At 40.3% G+C, this 22,691-nt stretch overlaps 1 protein-coding gene across 2 annotated transcripts in view; it reads right to left on the bottom strand.

The window, feature by feature from the left end:
• Positions 1–17,079, bottom strand: part of LOC118394604 (la-related protein 4B-like) — a 39,702-nt gene extending 22,623 nt beyond the window's left edge. Inside the window, exons 1-2 of one of the 2 annotated variants that reach the window (XM_035787963.2) lie at positions 16,553–17,079; positions 12,933–13,066 (exon numbers count right to left, since the gene is read on the bottom strand). In XM_035787963.2, coding sequence (XP_035643856.1) covers positions 12,933–13,013 — 81 coding nt within the window. In that variant the 5' untranslated portion in view covers positions 13,014–13,066; positions 16,553–17,079. The remainder of the gene's footprint in view (positions 1–12,932; positions 13,067–16,552) is intronic. The other variant, XM_035787964.2, reaches the window with a different exon arrangement.
• Between the last annotated feature and the right edge of the window lie 5,612 nt (positions 17,080–22,691).

The following is a 22,691-nucleotide window of genomic DNA, read 5'->3' as shown; positions in this document are numbered from 1 at the left end:
TATGAAGACACCACTATTATGCAAGCAGACAATCCCCTCTGGGATTACTAGTTATCTAGTAGTCCGAGTTGGGGCAACAGACTCCGTGAGAAAATGCTAGTGAACATGTTTGCTTGTCGATTCCAGAGAAGACATAAATGAAAAACACACACAAAACAAAATCAGTATTTCCACTTAGATACATTTATGCACACCACCACACAAAAAAAACATTAATTTCCAGGATGGAGAAAAGCTTTGCGATTGGATTTAGTGATTTTGACAGAAAGTATGTAGAAAAGCTAATGTACCTATATATTTGTTTAAGAATATAATCTTTGAGAACTAGAAAACCCCATTGACAATGAGAAAACAATTAATAGATTTGCAGGAAATTAGCAACATTTCTCTTCGCTGCTAAATCCAGACCAATTTAAAACAGCACCAACCAAGCCCATAACCATACCACCTGACAGGGCAACCACCTATGCCCCTTGTTAGGGCAATGGAAACGTCAGCTCTACCCAAAATCACAACCAGCTAATTGTAGCAGTACTGAAAAAATGGTAGAGGCAAGTGGAAGGGGAAAAAGTAAGGAACTTGTCTGTTGGCCATGCATTAAAAGACCAAAATTGGATAAAGCAAATTGTGATGAATAAAAAAATGTGTTAAAGTATACCAGTTTAATTTAAGGACCAAAACATTGACAGCTGTGCCACAGATTCCAAAATAGTTTGAAAGATATCTTTCATGTACTGACACACAAAACAAGGCTGGATTCAAAACTTAGAATTGTTAAATTATAACATTCTATTGGTTGCAGGAATTGTGTATAACTATAAATCTCTCCCTCTATATAAAATCTCTATAAATATAGGATACAACCATAAATTTCTGCCTGTTTTTGCTGAGAAGAGACCGAATCAGATCATTTGTTTTGGTACTGCACATATGAAGCTTGTTTTTGGTCGCAGGTCCAGGAATGGTTGAAGCGCACTAGAACTAACACTGCCGATTTTACTAATGGGTGATTTGAAAAGTAATAGTTGAACAATATAATAATTTTGGCCAAAATGTTTAATTTACAATGTATTGAAACTATGCATTCGTACAGTTGAAGTCGGAAGTTTACATACACCTTAGCCAAATGCATTTAAAAACTCAGTTTCACAATTCCTGACATTTAATCCTCGTAAAATTCCCTGTGTTAGGTCAGTTAGGATCACCACTTTATTTTAAGAATGTGAAATGTCAGAATAATAGTACAGATAAGGATTTATTTCAGCTTTTACTTCTTTCATCACATTCCCAGTGGGTCAGAAGGTTACAAACACTCAATTAGTATTTGGTAGCATTGCCTTTAAATTGTTAAACTTGGGTCAAACGTGTTGGGTAGCCTTCCACAAGCTTCCCACAATAAGTTGTGAATTTTGGCCCATTCCTCCTGACAGAGCTGGTGTAACTGAGTCAGGTTTGTAAGGCCTCCTTGCTCGCACACGCTTTTTCAGTTCTCAATCGTATGGAGTATTTTTTTTTTGGCCTCAATCAGTATTGGCATTGAATAATCATACTACGATAACAGATTTCCTAGTGCGAAAAAAATAACGTAAATTAGACTAATCTCTCGTCCTATAAAATCCTATTTTATTTAAAAATGTAGGTGCTATAGCTTGCAAAATAACCTAAGTCACATAATGCTCTTTTTCTTACATTTAGTGTTGTCACGATACCAGAATTTTTACTTTGATACTGATAACCAGTTTTGTATCACAATACTTGATACCATCACAAAGGCTTATCATAGTATCTTAAGCCATTTTGCCACAACTTTGGAAGTATGCTTGGGGTCATTGTCCATTTGGAAGACCCATTTGCGACCAAGCTTTAAACTTTGACTGATGTCTTGAGCTGTTGCTTCAATATATCCACATCCTTTTCAATCCTCATGATGCCATCTATTTTGTGAAGTGCACCAGTCCCCTCCTGCAGCAAAGCACCGCCACAACATGATGCTGCCACCCCCGTGCTTCACGGTTGGGATGGTGTTATTCAGCTTGCAAGCTTCCCCCTTTTTCCTCCAAATATAACGATGGTAATTGTGGCCAAAAACAGTTCTATTTGTTTCAGACCAGAGGACTTTTCTCCAAAAAGTACGATATTTGTCCCCATATGCAGTAGCAAACCTTGCGTACTATTGTTTGTACAGATGAACGTGGTACCTTCAGGCGTTCAGGAAATTGCTCCCAAGGATGAACCAGACTGGTGGTCAACCATTTTTTCTTCTTCTGAGGCTTGGCTGATTTCTTTTGATTTTCCCATTATGTCAAGCAAAGAGGCACTGAGTTTGAAGGTAGGCCTTGAAATACATCCACAGGTGCACCTCCAATTGACTCAAATGATGTCAATTAGCCTATGAGAAGCTTCTAAAGCCATGACATGTTCTGGAATGTTCCAAACTGTTTAAAAGGCACAGTCAAGTTAGTATATGTAAACTTCTGACCCACTGGAATTGTGATAAAGTGAATTATAAGGGAAATAATCTGACAGTAAACAATTATTGGAAAATTACTTGTGTCATGGACAGAATGTGTCTTAACCGGCTTGTCAAAACTATAACTTGTAAACAAGAAATTTGTGGAGTGTTTGAAAAACAAGTTAATGACTCCAGCCTAAGTGTATGTGAACTTACAACTTGTGAAACATCACAGCAAATAGAACAAAAAAAATGGATGGTGTTAAGAGATTGTGGCGAAATCTGCTCGGAGCCTTCACCGTGCGCTGCCACTTTAAGAGCACATGAGCAGTAAGGAAGGAGGAAATAAAGAGCTCGTTCAGCTCTTTGGGGAGGAGCTTTTGGGTGGCGCGACAGTTTGATTGTGTGTGCTGTGCTGCAGAAGTTGTTTGTTTTCAGCATTTGTAGTTTATAAAGTATTTAACTCAATCATCGGTGTGATCGCTTTAGATCGTGGTTGTTTTTGTTTGGGACCGCGCCCGTTATGAATCGCATGGATTAGTAGCAACATTGTTGCGAAGCTTTAAACAAACCATCGGACAGTCCGACACCGGCAGGCCTGAACACCACAGCTAAGATTGATCTTTTTCTCTCTCTTTATCTTCCCTCTCATTCCAGTGCTTTACCCTGCAACAGACTATTTTTCAAATGCACTTCCCATTGAAGTTCATTAGAGCTGGACTATCATTTCCCTGCCAGAAGTATTTGGATGGACATTTTAGTAGGTTGCTTGCAAGTTGTATATTATGTGAACTGTATTGAGGTGGGGTGTACTAATGACATGTGGCAGAGAAGACTGGACATTTTTAAGGCCTTTTTTGTGTCGATGAACACCCCCCACATTCATACCCTCTGCACTCATCCACTAGAAAATAATACAGATTATTGCAAATCCTATGTTGATGACTGGGTTCGTTCTTGTATGAAGTTGCTGTTGAATTGCTCTGCCATTATTAGTATTAGTATTATTGTATGAGGTATTCTTGTTTGGGTTACCCCTGTGCTGTGATGTGGGTTTTATATGGTGTGTATTCGCTTTTCTCTACACTGGCTATCTGGTAAACAGGCTACACTCTAGGTAGTCTCTTCTGCTGATGTGTGTGGGTCTGGTAGTGGTACTCTCTCTATTCTACTCTTTTCCTTTCGGCATGGTTAATACCTGCCTGGCGCCCGAACAAAATCTTTCTTTACCCCTCTCTAATAAATACCGCTACAAGATAGATGGAGGGGTTGAGTGGAGCTGAAGGTCGGGATTAAAAACAGAGGGGTAATTATTACTAACTATCAGATAGAGCACAACTGATTGGGATAAAGAGGAGACTGTAGTGGAGGGTTGTGGTGAAAGCTCTACTATTAGAGCCCTGAAAGTCCTGAGGCAAAGGACCATTTCTGTAACAGTTACTCTCCACTGGCTGCTGTCAGAAAAGGGTCCAGCGCTGCATCCAACCCAGTCCTGCACACGCTGGGCTCAGTCATTCCACCAGTCCTGCACACGCTGGGCTCAGTCATTCCACCAGTCCTGCACACGCTGGGCTCAGTCATTCCACCAGTCCTGCACACGCTGGGCTCAGTCATTCCACCAGTCCTGCACACGCTGGGCTCAGTCATTCCACCAGTCCTGCACACGCTGGGCTCAGTCATTCCACCAGTCCTGCACACGCTGGGCTCAGTCATTCCACCAGTCCTGCACACGCTGGGCTCAGTCATTCCACCAGTCCTGCACACGCTGGGCTCAGTCATTCCACCAGCTTCACACAGTGTTGGTCGCTGTGGACCCTTCTCAACCACAGGCAGAGTCCACGCACAACAAATAGTTTACTATTATCACCTGGGTACTCCCAGAGCTTTCAGAAACATCATTCAGCATGACCTCCCATCGTCTTCACTGTGAGCTCTCTGATGCTTCCGAGGCTGTGTCAGTGGTTGTCCATCTGTGCTGTCAAACTGGCTCACAAGGAGTTGAGGAGCGGATAAGCATCAGATTGTCAGGGAATAAGCACTCTGATGAGAAAGACACGGCTGTGTGAGCTTCTGACTTGGCGGCTGCCGATTCGTCGCAGTGACCAATTTCCATTTCATGGGCTTCGGTTTCATCACTTCTGCTGCTGACTGCTACCCTCCGAGTCATTCTCCCTCCATCAAACCCCACGTCACAAACGAACACAGATGGACTGACGGCTAAGGAGTTATGGTTAAATCCACCTGAGCCAAAGCTTACAGACAGAGGCAGCTTGAGGAATGGATAATCCACATTGTGTACGCTAGGCTACTCCTTTTGCAATCCACACCCAATAGGCCTTTAGGTGTGACTTAGATTAGCCTATGTTAAAGTAACACACCAATATCCATAATCTAGTTACAAGGTTAAAGTCATAGTTGGAGCCAAACCCCTTAATGGAAAAACTTAGTAATGATTCTCAGCTGTGGGCAATTCATGGGGCTGTGAGTATTCAAGAGGGAGACGTTTACTTTGTTTGTGTCTTTCTTCAATTTGATACAATGGAACAAGCACCTTTCTTTGAATTGAGCGCTTCTGTCTTTTTCCCCGGGTCATATTTCACAAATGCTGCATTACAAGTTCAGTGGACTCTGTCCAGTCAAGCATACACAAAACACACGCACACCAAGAGCAAGTTGAAATCTGACATCAAAACCAAACAAGTGCCACTGAGACCAAGAAAGGAGGAACGACAAACCCATAATCCAGTCAGGCAATTCTATAATTCCCCACTCTCCCGCTCACATCTGACCTGGCTGCTATAGAAACTGGGCAGACGTCACTGACTACTGTGTCAATGCTTCTGAGCATTTCAGGTCCGCTTGACCTTTCCCAATAAAAAGCCTCAGTGCCTCCCTCCATCACAGAGGGGAGAGATTCACTTTTCCCCAGTAGCCTGATGGGAAATGTTATTTTGGGGAGGATGTGAATCATAATTAACTAACTATAGACAGGGAGGGGGGAGGAGTTTGTCACTGTCATAGTGGACAGAGCACACAGCATGGTTTTATTGCTCTAGTTAGGCAAACGGCCAGGGAAGCTTTTGTTTGTTGACTGGGATAGGTCAAAGTCCCTTATATACTAAACACAGTTTGGACTGATCCGCCCGTGTATAGATGGGAGGCCTCGGTCACGTTGAGCTCCAGACCCAGGGAAGATAAGACAGTGGACTGGAAATGTGTTGAGCTGAGCACCCAGGATTCAAATGATCCAGGGGGGAAAAAAACGTCAATGTCTATACAGGTTAGAACACTTTTACAATGCAAAACGATACTGGTAGCTTCCTGCTTTAATAGTAGGCCACCTTCACTTGCTAGCTGACGGCTGAATACACTACCCTAATACTTTATTTTGTGATAATATGCAAAACATGCTGATTTCAAAGCGGATTGTCACCAAAAAAAAAAATTTAATTGACTTTGTCTTCCTTTGCCTCCGCTCTGGTTTCCACTAGATTTCCATTAGCCACATTCCGCCTCGCAATTGGTGTCATACATTTCTACACGCACTTTTATAAAAGAGATTGCTTCTTCTATGCAAATGTTGTTAAATCAGTATAATAAAGCTATGTTCTCTTAGAAGTTGCCGATAAAATAAGTCCTAAATGGAAGGGATTGTTTGTCATCTGTAGACCCATGAAATCAGCTAAAATAAGCTTGACTCAATGCATGCACACACTCCTATTGAATGATATGTACTCACCTGTTTTGTGAATCAACCTAGGCTGCATCTTGATTTACCCAGTTTATCAATAGATACTATTAAAATACACGTTTACCATTGGTAAAACAACCTAACTACAAAACAAAGTCTAATCGATTGTATAATGGATTAAATTAATGCATACATGGCTGTCTAAAAATGGACATAAAAATGCTCAAAATGTAATTACTTGGACTCAAGACGCCCAACGATTGAACAGAGCAGTAACTGAGTTCATCTGTCTGGATCAAGTGCCATTCTGTGACTTCGGATGATAAGCCTTTGTGATATTTTGCAAGCTATAGCACCTACATTTTTAAATAAAATAGGATTCTATAGGACGAGAGATTAGTCTAATTTACGTTATTTTTTTCGCACTAGGAAATCTGTTATCGTAGTATGATTATTCAATGCCAATACTGATTGAGGCCAAAAAAAAAAAAGGCAGATTTTAGTCTATTTTTTATTTGTAATAATGACAATAACAATACTGAATGAATACTTTTATTTTAACTTAATATAATACATAAATAAAAATCTATTTAGCCTCAAATAAATGAAACATGTTCAATTGTTTAAATAATGCAAAAACAAAGTGTTGGAGAAGAAAGTAAAAGTGCAATATGTGCCATGTAAATAAGCTAATGTTTAAGTTCCTTGTTCAGAACATATGAAAGCTGAGTCTTCAATATTCCAAGGTAAGAGGTTTTAGGCTGTGGCTAATATAGTATTTATAGGACTATTTCCCTCCATACCATTTGTATTCCATATACCTTTGACTATTGGGATGTTCTTATATGCACTTTAGTATTGCCAGTGTAACAGCATAGCTTCCGTCCCTCTCCTCACTCCCTACCTGGGATCGAACCAGGAACACATCAACAGCCACCCTCTGAGCACCGTTACCCATCGCTTCACAAAAACAGCAGCCCTTGCAGAGCAAGGGGAACAACTACTCCAAGTCTCAGAGCGAGTGACGTTTGAAATGCTATTAGCGCACACCCCGCTAACTACCTAGCCATTTCACACCGGTTACACCAGCCTAATCTCGGGACTTGATAGGCTTGAAGTCATAAACAGCTCAATGCTTGAAGCACAGCAAAAAGCTGCTGGCAAACGTTTCAATGAATGCTTACGAGCTTGCTGCTGCATACCACCGCTCAGTCAGAATGCTCTATCAAATCATAAATTAATCGTAACACACAGAAATACGAGCCTTGGGTCATTAATATTGTCAAATCCGGAAACTATAATCTCGAAAACAAGACGTTTATTCTTTCAGTGAAATACAGAACCGTTCCGTGATTCTCTTTAACGGATGACATCCGTAAGTCCAAATATTCCTGTTACATTGCACAACCTTCAATGTTATGTCATAATTACGTACAATTCTGGCAAATTAGTTCTCAACGAGTCAGGCGGCCCAAACTGTTGCATATACCCTGACTCTGTGTGCAATGAACACAAGTGACAATTTCCCTAGTTTAATATTGCCTGCTAACCTGGATTTCTGTTAACTAAATATGCTAGTTTTATTTTTTTATATACACTTACGTGTATTGATTTTAAGAAAGGCATGGATGTTTATGGTAAGGTACATTCGTGCAACGATTGTGTGTTTTCCGCAAATGCGCTTTTGTTAAATCATCCCCCGTTTGGCGAAGTTTGCTGTCTTTGTTAGGAAGAAATGGTCTTCACACAATTCACAACGAGCCAGGTGGCCCAAACTGCTGAATATACCCTGACTCTGTTGCACAGAACGCAAGAGAAGGGACATAATTGCCCTAGTTAAAAGAAATTCATGTTAGCAGGCAATATTAACTAAATATGCAGGTTTAAAAATATATACTTGTGTATTGATTTTAAGAAAGGCGTTGATGTTTATGGTTAGGTACACATTGGTGCAACGACAGTGCTTTTTTTCACGAATGCGCTTGTTTAAGTCACCCGTTTGGCTAAGTCGGCTGTGATTCAACGATAAATTAACAGGCACCTCATCGATTATATGCAACGCAGGACAAGCTAAATAAACTAGTAATATCATCAACCATGTGTAGTTAACTAGTGATTATGTTATTATTGTTTTTTATAAAGGTATGTTTAATGCTAGCTAGCACCTTACCGTGGCTCCTTGCTGCACTCACATAACAGGTAGTCAGCCTGCCACGCAGTCTCCCCATGGAGTACAATGTAATCGGCCATGATCAGTGTCCAAAAATGCCAATTACCGATTGTTAAGAAAACTTGAAATTGGCTCTAATTAAATCGGCCATTCCGATTAATTGGTCAACCTCTAATCGTAACAACCCTAAAAGGCACACACCAGTAGCATTAGACTCACTAATGTAACAGCTTTCATGTTTGGATAAGATACACAGCATATGGCACAGTAGCGCTGTGCCTAGAAGCACAGAATGAGATGTTTAACGTCACACGCTACATGTTAACAAGCACGTTGTAATAAAGGTTATTTAATAAGGTGAGTTGTGGGAGGCATAAATAATTTCCTAAACAGCAAAAGTCCCCGATTGAGACATGTGAATACCTTATACTCAAGACTCCATTGGGGACTTTTACTTGCCACCAAACTTGTTTCACATCTTTCGCCATGTGTTAAATGATACTGGAAAAGGGCAGCAGTCTTTCCATTTCATAATTTTGGGTCTTTGGTGGAAAAAGCTTTCCTTTGGCCCTCCATTTAGGCTACTAAGCATTCTTTCCAACTTAAGAGATTGAAGACAAGGGGGAATCACAATGAATGTATCGCCTACCTACATCCACTTGCTTCTTGATTAAGTGGCCATTGTGCCCTTGGGCTGAATATAATTATAATTCCCTCCAAAGCACAACACTCCACATGGCTCACTCAGATCTCAATTCTTATTAGCGAATGCCCGTCACATGACCGGGTCCTTCTCAAAGGCATCACAGCGCCGAAGTAGGCAACAAGTGAAAGACAGACAACGGCACGCGGCCTTCATATTGAAGATGCTAGAACTGTCCATATTTACTTTTGTCAGCAAACAAGAGGAGTAACAGCAAAAACAAATCTACTATCAAAGTACACAAGTTTACCTATTCTATTGGTGAGCTTGTCCTTCTGTGCGAGAAATAAATATTCCAAACATACTGTACTCAGGGAGTTGTGGATGCGATAGATCCAATTAATCCACCACTGTACATTTTTAAAAAAATACAAAATAAAAATGTAAAAGCAATGAGGCTGATGCAACAGATCAGAACGTTTAGTTGAAAATGTTGATAAACTATTAGGCTATTTCTTCACATTATAGTCGCAGCAATGCGCACACGGCAGTAGGCTATAAGCACAAGTGTTTCAAAATGCAATTAGCAGGAACACCGTTCTCAAAAGCGCACAAATGAATGCTGACAGATGACAACATCAACGAAAGAAAGTTGAGAACATGAGAAATACTGGTTTCAATGGCATAAAAGAGGAAGTGTTTATACAAAAGCCTTTAACATTCCTATGATCGGAACATGGTAAGAGATACTTCATAAAAAGGACAACAAAAAATCCAGGTTTTAAACAATTACATTTATAGTCAAATAGTTTCAAAATGTTGATTGCCACTGCTCAGATCACAAGGTGGGTGATGTTGCAGTGTGTAACAGGCACTGGCATTGATCTGAACGAACAGTGCCTCAAGTATGGTCGACACAATCAAGCCTTTAGATATTAATAATTATCCTACATTATATTTGTCATATGACTGGCGTTTTAGCATACATGCACACATTTAAGTTTGGCTACATTTTCAGGCACCTCCCTCATGGCAGCATTGGTCAGGACATGACAGCCTGTGTGTATTGGCTACAGCCCATCACCTACACTTAGGCTACAAGTAGGCTAATTATTTATGTACATTTTCACACACTTGTTTTTCTTAATAAAATGGCTACTGTTTCAGTTTTCAAATCAATTTAATTGGCTAATGGCCTTGGTGCCCTGGCAGATTGGGCACCTCTTGAAGGCCACAAGGCCTTGCCCCTCAAACTAAACAATTGGCTTAGTGTCTTTTTAGCTGTGCTCCGCATACGCACAAATGGAACACGAAGTCAAAGCAAATTAAGTGTCTTGCTGACAAAGTTACATTTTGTCTTGCACAATGCACATTGCCTAAATAGTTTTAGAGTATTTAAATTTTTTATCTGTTTAAAGATCGAGCTTTGACGTCCGTTTGAGTACTCAATTATTTATTGAGAGCTACAGTTGAAGTCGGAAGTTTACATACACCTTAGCCAATTACATTTAAACTCAGTTTCACAATTCCTGACATTTAATCCTAGTAAAAATTCCCTTAGGTCAGTTGGGATCACCACTTTATTTTAAGAATCTGACATTTCACAATAATAGTATAGATAAGGATTTATTTCAGCTTTTATTTCTTTCATCACATTCCCAGTGGGCCAGAAGTTTACATACACTCTATTAGTATTTGGTAGCATTGCCTTTAAATTGTTTAACATGGGTCAAACATTTTGGGTAGCCTTCCACAAGCTTCCCACAATAAGTTGGGTGAATTTTGGCCAATTCCTCATGACAGAGCTGGTGTAACCGAGTCAGGTTTCTAGGCCTCCTTGCTCACACACGCTTTTTCAGATCTGCCCACAAATATCCTATAGGATTGAGGTCAGGGCTTTGTGATGGCCACTCCAATACATTGACTTTCTTGTCCTTAAGCAATTCTAAGCCACAACTTTGGAATTATGCTTGGGCTCATTGCCCATTTGCGACCAAGCTTTAACTTCCTGATTGTGGGGGCGCTTTGCTGCAGGAGGGACAACATGTTGCCACCCCCGTGGTTCACGGTTGGGATGGTGTTCGTCGGCGTGCAAGACTCCCCCAATTTCCCTCCAAACATAACAATGGTCCTTATGCCCAAACAGTTCTATTTTTGTTTCATCAGAACAGAGGACATTTCTCCAAAAAGTACAATCTTTGTCCCCAGATGCAGTAGCAAACCGTAGGCTGGCTTTATGGTGGTTTTGGAGCAGTGGCTTCCTCCTTGCTGAGCGGCCTTTCAGGTTATGTCGATATAGGACATGTTTTCCCGTGGATATAGATAATTTTGTACCCGTTTTCTCCAGCATCTTCACAAGGTCCTTTGCTGTTGTTCTGAGATTGGTTTGCACTTTTCACACCAAAGTACATTCATCTCTAGGAGACAGAACGCACTCCTTCCTGAGCGGTATGACAGCTGCGTGGTCCCATAGTTGTTTATACTTGCATACTATTATTTATACAGATGCATGTGGTACCTTCAGGCATTTGGAAACTACTTCCAAGGATGAACCAGACATGTGGAGGGTTTACAAAAACAAATCTGAAGTCTTGGCTGATTTCTTTTGATTTTCCCATGATGTCAAGTAAAGAGGCACTGAGTTTGAAGGTAGGCCTTGAAATACATCCACAGGTACACCTCCAATTGACTCAAATGATGCCAATTAGCCTAACAGAAGCCTCTAAAGCCATGACATAATTTTCTGGAATTTTCCAAGCTGTTTAAAGGCACAGTCAACTTAGTGTATGTAAACTTCTGACCCACTGGAATTGTGATAGTGAAGTGAAATAAGTTAAATAAATCAGTCTGTAAACAATTGTTGAAAAGTTACTTGTGTCTTGGACAAAGTAGATGTCCTAAAAGACTTGCCAAAACTATAATTTGTTAACAAGAAATTAGTGGAGTGGTTGAAAAAACGAGTTTTAATGACTCCAACCTTAGTGTATGTAAACTTCCGATTTCAACTGCACATGGCTATTTCACTCCTCAAACTAGGCTATCACCTGCCAGACAGCGCAAGAGCAGCTCCTCAAATCTGGTACTGGAATGAAACGCGCTTTTGTAATCTGTCATTGTGCAACAAATAACAATTCTAAATGTAATTGTGTGTTAAACTGTTTTGATGGCCACGATTAAAAAAAATACCTACTATTTTTATTCCTCAATCTCAACTCGTAATTAAAGCGCTCCTCCCATTCGCCATTCGAGTGCATAGGCTAGTCAACAGTAGGGAAGCTATCAGCACGTCACCATCACTTTGCAATGTGAGCTTGAGGCAGTATAATTGTTTGAAACCTGAATGTTTTACTTTACTTCAAATAATGAGGCATGTCTTACCTTGCTTCAAAATGTCCTAGCCGAATTCCAGCCATAGAAATATGATGGTAATTATTTTACAAAGACTTCCACATGGCATTAACCAAAATGTCTCTTTTGTTCTATTGGTTTTCAGATCAAACGTCTTTGTCCAGAAGCCAAAGGCACAATCCTAGTCATATTAAAAACGCATCTTAGTTATTGCTATTAGATTCCCCTCCTAAGTTTCTAACACATGGAACCGCTCACATTATGTGTGCTATTTAGGAGTGTGTTTCCTGCGAACTACATCTTGGCAAATGTTTGAAAATTATATGTCAACAAAAACTTGATTGTTGACACGCAAAACATTTTGGGACGATATCAACAATGGACTAATGAAACAAATACCAAAATATTGTTTTGGGTGGAGTTTTCCTTTAATAAAAAATGTCAGTTTCTTGTATGCTTGCATAGGATTTTCTGTTGGTTACATCATTTTACTGTTTGGAAAAAATGTAATCGACAAACGGTCATTAATGAGGGTTGGTTAGTCGGTAGCAAAATTTACGAAAATGTGCATTTCTAGTTCAGGTGATAGAGGTAGTTTTTCTTACAGGCACAAGTATTGGGTACCTACCAGATGAGAGCTCTCTTTTGGTTCTTGTACTTGCTGCACCTGTGGTTCAGCTACAACTTTTGTATCCTGGTCAGAAGTCATGAGCCGTCTACTTCTTGGCTCCTCAGGGAGAAGTCTTTTTGTCACCAAGTAATCTGTGGATAGAGAAACAAATACGCTTACCAAGGCTCTATTCATTAGTGCACACCATTGCAAAAACTAAACCAAGTGTTCATTGGACAAATTCAGGTAGCTGCCTCCCTGTTTCGTCCCATTTTATTTATTGTGAATTACGCACAGAAAATACCCTACAACAAACAATGCTGTAGCTCTCCATGGAAGTCCAAATAAATATTCCCTTAAGTTTAAAATGTATTAATTACTAACAGAGATCATCAACTAGATTCCACAAAGGGAGGCTTTTCTCTTGAGCGGATGGTCAGGGGACCGGAAACATAATTACAAATGATGAATTAGTAGACTGCAAATTGACCATAAGAAGCCCAAACAGATCATATTTTTTAAAAGATAACATTTCAAATCTTGTTTACATTTGTATATGATCACATGCCTCTCTCTCTCAATGATGAGTGGGAATACATTACCAAAATTAAAATCCCTTGAAGCTGATTTCCTGGTGCGTTTTTAGTCTACAGTACCAGTGAAAAGTTTGAACACCTACTCATTCATGGGTTTTGCTTTATTTTTACTATTTTCTACATTGTAGAATAATAATTTTAAAAACTATGAAATAACACATGGAATCATGTTGTACCCCAAAAAAAGTCACAAAAATGTTTTACTTGCTTAACAAAGTAGCCACCCTTTAAATAGCTAAATAAAGGTTCAATTTTAAAAAATGTGCCTTGACAGCTTTGCACACTCCAACAATAAATTAAACAACTTATTTTACTCAGAAAACTTAGGGGGCCAAATAAAAGAAAGCCGCAATATAGAGGAACCATGCTGGACATCACGATGAGTGCCAACAAAACTTAAACAATGCAAGTTCAAATCCCCGAGCTGACAAGGAACAAATCTGTCGTTCTGCCCCTGAACAGGCAGTTAACCAACTGTTCCTAGGCCATCATCTTGGCCAGGTCGCAGTTGCAAATGAGAACTTGTTCTCAACTAGCCTACCTTCTTAAATAATATGTGAAATAAAAAATAAAAAAAATAAAAATAAAGTTCTTAATAACTGACTTGCCTAGTTAAATAAAGGTCAAATAAAAAATAAACAAAAGAAATAGCATAAACACCATTGGAAATGTCTTTCTATCCAATAGATCCCATTTGTAAAGAAATTATAATTGCCCAACAATCAAATGCCTGTCTAACATGAGCTCTCATTGTGTTTGCAAACAAGACAGAAAAAGAATGGCATATATGTAAAGCATACCATACCACCTTTGATCTACATGCTCAATCCCACAGACAGTGCAAACTCTGCTAAACAGGCCAGTGTAATTGACTGGTTAAATAAAGGTAAAATATATATTTTTAAATATTGTTCAACGTTTAAAAGACAAAGCCCAGTGGTTATTCTGTGACTAGCTAATACGCTTTGTTTTTATTGCCATGGTATTGATTCACTATCAGACTATCGTTTTGGTATCGAGTATCGGTTCTGTATCAAGTATTATGATACTAAACCTGGTATCAGTGTCGATGTCCAAAATCTGGTATCGTGACAAAACAGATGCTTTTCCATCAAGCAAACCACAAAGAAAACTACAGTTATGAGTGGAATTGAGAGATCCTTGACAAACGGTTGCAAGATTCCCACACTATTATTTAACAACTCTCATACTTAATACTGCGTCATCATGGACATATTTGGCATATATGGGCCTAACTGGTTATCGTTTTAATGTTGACCATGTATATATTTTAGTCGATTCCTGCTCATTCTGTAAAACAGAAGTTAGATACTATCTGAAAGGTGGCCAAATTGCTAAAAGTGTTTATAGAAAGTGCCAACTTTGCTCTACCAACTCCCCTGTGGATTAGACAAGCCAACAGATTAAATTCATATAAACCTGTTGCTTTTCTGCTGACTAATGTGTATCTGTGTTTTAGGATTGTGCTGTTGTACAGTACGCAAGCAAGCATAGTTCTGGTCTCTACAAAAATTGCCATTTTAGCACAAATATTTGACTACATAATTGTGGTGGTGACTGCAATACATTAAGCTTAAGATCACTTTATTGGTCAATTGCACACAAGGTCAACCGAAATGTTACTTTGGCTTTTAACCCAACCACTCCGAAAGACACTTGTGGAGGGGGAGGTTAAGTACCTTAATCAAGAGCACAACAGGCAGTGGCATCTAGGATTTGATACCAGCAACCTTCTGGTTGCCAGCTCACTTCCCAACAGATCTTTCATAATAGGATGCAGTTTTCTAACTGGAAACTCTCCAGGTGCTGGCTCGCCTCTATGGGCTAGGATACCTGCCGCCCCCAAAGTGATAGATGGCATGATGTGTTTGGTAGAGCCTACCAGTGGTTGTCAACAGTTCACAAGTTCCTTTTGAACATTCCCCATAGTGTAAACAGACAATTTGACAATTCCATCTTTGATTGGTACTACCAAACTTGTTTGCACTTAGTTTTGATATTCTCAGTACATTTTCAAGAAAACTCCTAGGGAGACTACAGTCTAGCAAGGAGGATTTATATTGTGTGTGTGTGTGTGTACAGGACGATGGTTAACCTAGCTACCTGACTAGTTGGGGCAATGTTTAAAAACTTGCCAATTAGACAGTGGATCATGGGGCGCGTTCAAACGCAGCAACCAACGCTATGTAGAAGAAACATGCATCTGACATGTAGAATGAGGAAACAATTCAGCTCTTTTCGTGGCATTCATATCTGCAACGTCCGATTACTGAACATGGCCGTGTTAACTTGGGTGGCAGTCTGCTCTCTTGCCAACTCCCCATGGAATTGTGAAAATAACAAACATATTTGTTTAAAGAACAGATCTGGGACCAGGTTAGAATCGTGGTGGCATGTGACTACCACATAGCAAATAACAATAAAGCAAAGCAGAGTCAAACCAGTTAATCTACAAAGTTGACAAATTGCTAGAAGAAACAGATGCCATCACCAACAATCAGTGAAAGATGGCGACCTCCGGCGTGATTCAGGTCCTCCAACCCCCTCGCATCGTTGATGGAGACTTGTCCAACCGCAAAACGGATAGTCTTCAACTCTTCATGTGCACAGCCATGCATGACACTTTTCTAAGCTCGCCAGTTTAGCAATACATTATTTTAATTTGTAACAATCATTATAATAAATATTTGGCTAACTCAACCACTTCATATTAGTTTAGGTAGCAACAAGATACGACGTGGGAAGACGTAGCTTGCTACGTTGGCTAAGTTAGATAGTTACTGTTAGCTATGCAATGCTAAAAACAACGCACATCAAGCAACTCGTTACTGTAGATGGCTGGTACAGTAGCTAGCCAGACACCTCAGTTCACTGGAATTTGGCTAGTTAACGTTAGCTACGAGGCCATCGTCTTTGCCAAATATTATAGGTGTAGCTAGTTTACGTTACCAACATCGAGTCGGCGAGCGAGCTGGCTAGCAGAGATAGCAAACTCGTTAGTTAGCAATGGGCGATACTCACCTTTCAGCTCTCACTGCACGGCGATGCAGACTGGTGGTAAGCAAGGCCTTGAATTGGCTTCCAGGCTGAATACTCACAGTATTAAAGCGAGCTAGTTACGAGTTAGCTATGATTAACTAATTAGCCGGTGTCTTCGAATGAGCAATAACAAACTGTTGATGGCTAAAAATAATACCCGCCCTTTTAAATCTTAGAAAACTAAATATCGTAGCTAACCTTAGCTTTCCCAACTAGCAATGCAAGCTAGCAAATCAATAGAAATTTAACTATTAACTTTGCACTTCAATTTGTCTTGTTCAGTCGGACTAAAATAATATTATTTTTCGAAATGTATCGAACAGCGGTTCTTCGAGTGGGAAAGTGGATAAGGAACATCAACCCTGAACTCTTAAAATACTGGATTTAACTTGAAGCGTTCGCTTGCTAGCTGCATCAACGATATACCAGTGGGGAATGGAGAAAATGCAGTTTCCCTTCCCTTTGGGAGTAGTTCAGACACCACCGAACGCAAAGCCAAAGCTGTCACAAAAGCAAGGAACTCCCGCCTCCTACCACAATGAACATGCTCCTCGGTTGGTCGAAATTCAGTGGCTCACGGATCCACTCGTGATCAACGGTGTGGATCACAGGCCACATGGGCGTGGATTGGTTGAATTTAAAGGGTTGTACCGTATTATAAAGAAATCAGAAGTGTCGTTTAAAAAATCTAGCCTAATTTATCACCGGCAATTCCAACAATGCTAGGTATACATGACACTAGGAGATCAACACCCCAAATCAAAGTTGAAAGACATTCAACTTTAGAAATATTAATCCAACTGATATACTGCCTCCTCAATTAAATAAATATCACCAAAGTAGCTGGCCTTGATAGAATGGAACCCACATTTATAAAGTGGTCTGATAATGTTATAATGTATTCTCTAGCAGATCGATTCAACATGTCTTTAACGACTGGTGAAATACCTTTTGTTTGGAAATGTGCCTGACTGACTGAAATTCCTTAGATCGAAATAACTACAGACTAATAACAGCAATCTGTTCAAAAGTAAAACATATTTGAGAAATTAATACATTCCCAAATGTATCAGTACCTAGATACATTTTGTTGAATTTCACCCTTTCAATCATGCTTTAGACCCAACCATTCCGCCACTCCAGCATTAGTGAAACGTACTGATGATAAACATTCTTAATTGGACCAAGGCGAACTACTTGTGTCATCTTGATTTCTACAATTGTAAAGTGACGTTGGATCCTTGAAATGCACTAAGTCCCAATCTATTATTATTATTATTATTTATCAAAAGCATTTGATTTAGTTGATGATTCTATCTTACTAGGAAAACTTCAATGCTTTGGTTTCACGGAACAGATCACTAAACTGGTTCCATTCATATCTTAGCAATAGAAAACAATGGGTTGGCATCCCAAGTGGCTCAGCGGTCTAACATGTTGACCACACTTCTCATTGCAAAATAAATGTACACATGCATTCAATCATTGCAACCACACTGCTTGCACGGTCAACAAGCTTCTGCAAGGGTCTGAACTTTGTTCTATTTGTGAAGCTAGACGTGCTGCAAGTCCCACCTCTCCCATCTCCTTATTGGTTTTCAGGAGGTCCACAATCCAGTCCAATTGGTAGTGGTAATGCACCTTAAAATTGGTTGCCAACCAACATAAAAAGTCCAAATCAGAAGAAGAATCCTGAAGGAGAATAGATTACTATTAACAAACTCAGTTTACCCTTTTATCTGTGGATTAATTACCGGAGTAGAGGACCTTGTTGCATTTTAGGTCAAATAACAACCCAATGTTTATATCCCAGGACAAGTCAGCTAGCAACAGCAACAATTAATCCACAGACAAACGGCTAAACCGAGTTCGTTTCTAGTAATCTCTCCTCCTTCAGGCTTCTTCCTCTTCTTCGGACTTTGTATGGCAGTTGGCAACCAACTTCAAGGTGCATTATCAGTACCTACTGGACTGGAGTGTGGACCTCAGTTTATCTTTCAATCTATGCTCCTAAAAACCAATGAGGAGATGGGAGAGTCGGGCTTGCAGTGCATCCAGTGTCACAGATAGAACCCGAGTTCTATTTTAGTGCCTGGCTACGCAGACGCTCGTTGACGAGCACGGGCAGTGTGGGTGCAATGAATGAATAACATGCATGTGTAAATTTATTTTGCAATCAGAGTGGTCAACATCTAAGGCACTGCATCACAGTGCTTGAGGCATCACTACAGACCGGGTTCGATCCCAGGCTGTGTCACAACCGGCCGTGACCAGGAGTCCCATAGGCAGTGGTGGAAAAACTACCCAATTGTCATACTTGAGTAAAAGTGATTTGAGTGATTTTCTTTATAGAAAATCACTCAGGTAAAAGTGAAAGTCACCCAGTAAAATACTACTTGGGTAAAAGTCTAGAAGTATTTGGTTTTAAATATACTTATGTATAAAAAGTAAATGTAAATGCTAAAATATACCTAAGTATCAAAAGTAAAAGTACAAGTATAAATCATTTCACATTCCTTATATTAAGCAAACCAGATGGCATGATTTTCTTGTTTTTTAATTTATGAATAGCCAGGGCCACACTCCAACCCTCAGACATAATTTATAAACTAAGCATTTGTGTTAAGTGAGTCCGCCAGATCAGAGGCAGTAAGGATGACCAGGGATATTTTCTTGATAAATGTGTGAATTGGACCATTTTCCTGTCCTGCTAATAAGCATTCTAAATGTAACGAGTACTTTTGGGTTGTCAGCAAAAAATGTATTGAGTAAAAGGTGCATTGATTTCTTTAGTAATGTTGTGAAGTAAAAGTAAAAGTAGTCAAAAATATGAATAGTGAAGTAAATTACAGATACCCCAAAAAATGACTTAAGTAGTACTTGAAAGTATTTTTACTTAAGTACTTCACACCGCTGCCCATGGGACAGTGCACAATTTGCCCAGCATCGTCCGGGTGGCTTTACATGAGTCATCGCGCTCTAGCGACCCCTTTGTGGCGGGACAGGCGCCTGCAGGCTGACTTCGTCGTCAGTTGAACAGTGTTTTCTCCAGACACATTGTTGCAGCTGGCTTCTGGGTTAAGCAGGCGGGTGTTAAGAAGTGCGGTTTGGCGGGTCATGTTTCGGAGGTGTTATGACATTGGACTCTTTGGGTATAGCAATCCCCATCCCCCTCTCCCCGCCTCCCCCTTTCCTCCTTCAACTAGGTTGCTGTGGTCAGAGAGACGTCGTAAATTCCTGAGGATCTCCTCATGGACACACGGTATAGAGAGAGTACATTTTCATAGAGGACAAAGGAAATCCTTCCACCTCACAGAACTTGATTTCATGTTCCGGAGAAAGTATAAAAGATCGGTGAAGATTCCAGCTACGAACTGGTCCGTTTGTGTCACGACTCCGACCGAAGGACACTCCCCTTCCCGTTCGGGTGGCGCTCGGCTCTCGTCGTCGCCGGCCTACTAGCTGCCACTGATTATTTCCTCCCCCTCCTTATGTGTTTATTGAATGCACCTGTTTTGAGTTAGGTAGTTAGTAGTAGGCTTTATTAGTCAGCCGGCCCGCCTGGTTCCTTGTGCAGGATTAATTATTGTGACCGTCTGTTTGGTGTACACGTCTATGGGTTTTGTCTTTTCCCATTTTGTGGGTTTTCCCTGGACAGTTCCCCTGTTTGGGGCATTTGTTTGTTCTTTACGCCCTGTGTTTTCGTGAGGGTTGGCTTATGTTCGCCGTTTCTCTGTACATTAAAATAGCACTCACCTAAACTCTCTGCTTCCTGCGCCTGACTCCTCAACCACTACACTCAGATCGTTACAGTTTGTCACAACTTGGGGAAGCTCATGGGAGACGGTGTGGCCACATTACCATAACGCTGTTTAAATAATAGCCTCAGATATGAGGTTTACATCTTTACATCTTACCCCTGAGCCCAGTTAGGGTCAGACATCCTGGGACAGCCCTTTTTGGCCCTTCCGAATAAAACCCCCACTTGGGTTTTCGATCAGCAGACCGAGCTTACCTCTATTACGAGATGGCTAAAGGTTGCAGACCATGTTTTTCTCCATTAGGAGGCCAAAGGTTGTAGACCATTGCTGAATCTTTTAACCATACCACATGGTTAAACTCTAAGACTATCGATACCGACAGAATAAGAACATGTCTTTGATATGAATTACTAGTCTGCAGCTAGGAATTCGGTATCATTGAACGCGAAGAACGACAACGGCCGAAACGTCCATTCTATAACGAAACGAATGAATGTCACTCTGAACTATCCACTATTACCACGACAGAGAGAGAGAGGGAGAACGACGAACAATTCTACAAAAGAAATGAACTTTTCACCAGTGATCAAGACGACACACTGAGTGTAAATATATATATTGATTGCAAGTGTTCCCGAATGAGTGAGCATTCATGTGCAAAGGACTAGCATTTCAATTGTTATAATTATCACTCTGTAGTGACTTCTTAGTCGACCCCCACTTCCCCTTTTGTTTAACAAGCCGCCATGCCGGTTTAGCCCACTAGGACACATTCTCCTATCATTTCATGTAACCACATTTACCTTGTTTATTTGTTTGTTTATGCATTTCTGTGAATTACTTAGTTGGTAATAAATAAACGATTTAAGACAATTGATGTATGGATGACTCATAGGAAGACTGGGTTCGTGCAGATAACCAACAATTTACGAGACTAACGTGAGGTAAAGTAAATAATTCATTAATTTCGAAGACTAATTGATCAGATAAAATATCTGAAAAGTTATTTTAGGAAATGATAACTTTGTCGGGTGCCCCGACTTCCTAGTAATTACAGTTACATGATTAATCAGTCTAATTGCGTAATAACTAATTACAGAGAATCTTTGATAAAAAACTATCAGTCTTCAGTTAATGATTATAAAGACACGACAGAGGATAGATACATGACTCAACCTTCACCTCGTAATTGGATATGACAAAAAAGGGGGTAAAATACAAAAAAAAGATAGCAATGTGTTTTCATGGGACACAAATCCAAACTTATTGCTCTCAGTAGAGGTGTACCTCAAAGCTCAGTATTGGCCCCTCGTCTTTTCTATATATTAATTTATCTAATTTGTCAGAACATTATCATTTATACGCTGATGATACAGTGCTCTATACATCAGGTTCAAATATTTTGCAAATACAGTACAAGCAACTCTCAAGATGATTTTAAAACTTTACAAAAATGGTTTCTAGCAAATAATTTGGAAAGCATTTTGACAACTGGCAAGTGTCTTCACTGACACTTTCAATCTCTCCCTGTCTGAGTCTATAATACCAACATGTTTCAAGCAGACCACCATGGTCCCTGTGCCGAAGAACACTAAGGTAACCTGCCAAAATGACTACCAACCCATAGCACTCATGTCTGTAGCCATGAAATGCTTTGAAAGGCTGGTTATGGCTCAACACCATTATCACAGAAACCCTAGACCCACTCCAATTTGCATACCTCACCAAACAGATCCACAGATGATGCAATCTCTATTGCACTCCACACTGCCCTTTCACACCTGGACAAAAGGAACACCTATGTGAGAATGATATTCATTGACTACAGCTCAGCGTTCAACACCAGAGTGCCTTCAAAGCTCATCACTAAGCTAAGGACCCTGGGACTCAACACCTCCCTCTGCAACTGGATCCTGGAATTCCTGACGGGCAGCCCCCAGTTGGTAAGGGTAGATAACAACACATCTGCCACGTTGATCCTCAACACGGGGGCCCCTCAGGGGTGTGTGCTCAGTGTCCTCCTGTACTCCCTGTTCAGTCATGACTGCACGGCCAGGCACGAATCCAAAACCATCATTAAGTTTGCTGATGACACAACAGTGGTAGGCCTGATCACCGACAACGATGAGACAGAGACCTGACCGTGTGGTGCAAGGATCACAACCTCTCCCTCAACGTGATCAAGACAAATGAGATGATTGTGGACTACAGGAAAAGGAGGACAAGGCATGCCCCCATTCTCATTGACGGGGCTGTAGTGGATCAGATTGAGAGCTTCAAGTTCCTTGGCGTCCACATCACCAAGAAACTAACATGGTCCAAGCACACCAAGAGAGTCGTGAAGAGGGCACGACAAAACC

This window comes from Oncorhynchus keta, chromosome 15 (genome assembly GCF_023373465.1).
Source record: "Oncorhynchus keta strain PuntledgeMale-10-30-2019 chromosome 15, Oket_V2, whole genome shotgun sequence".
Lineage (NCBI taxonomy): Eukaryota > Metazoa > Chordata > Actinopteri > Salmoniformes > Salmonidae > Oncorhynchus > Oncorhynchus keta.
This window is presented reverse-complemented; position numbering and strand designations above follow the sequence as displayed.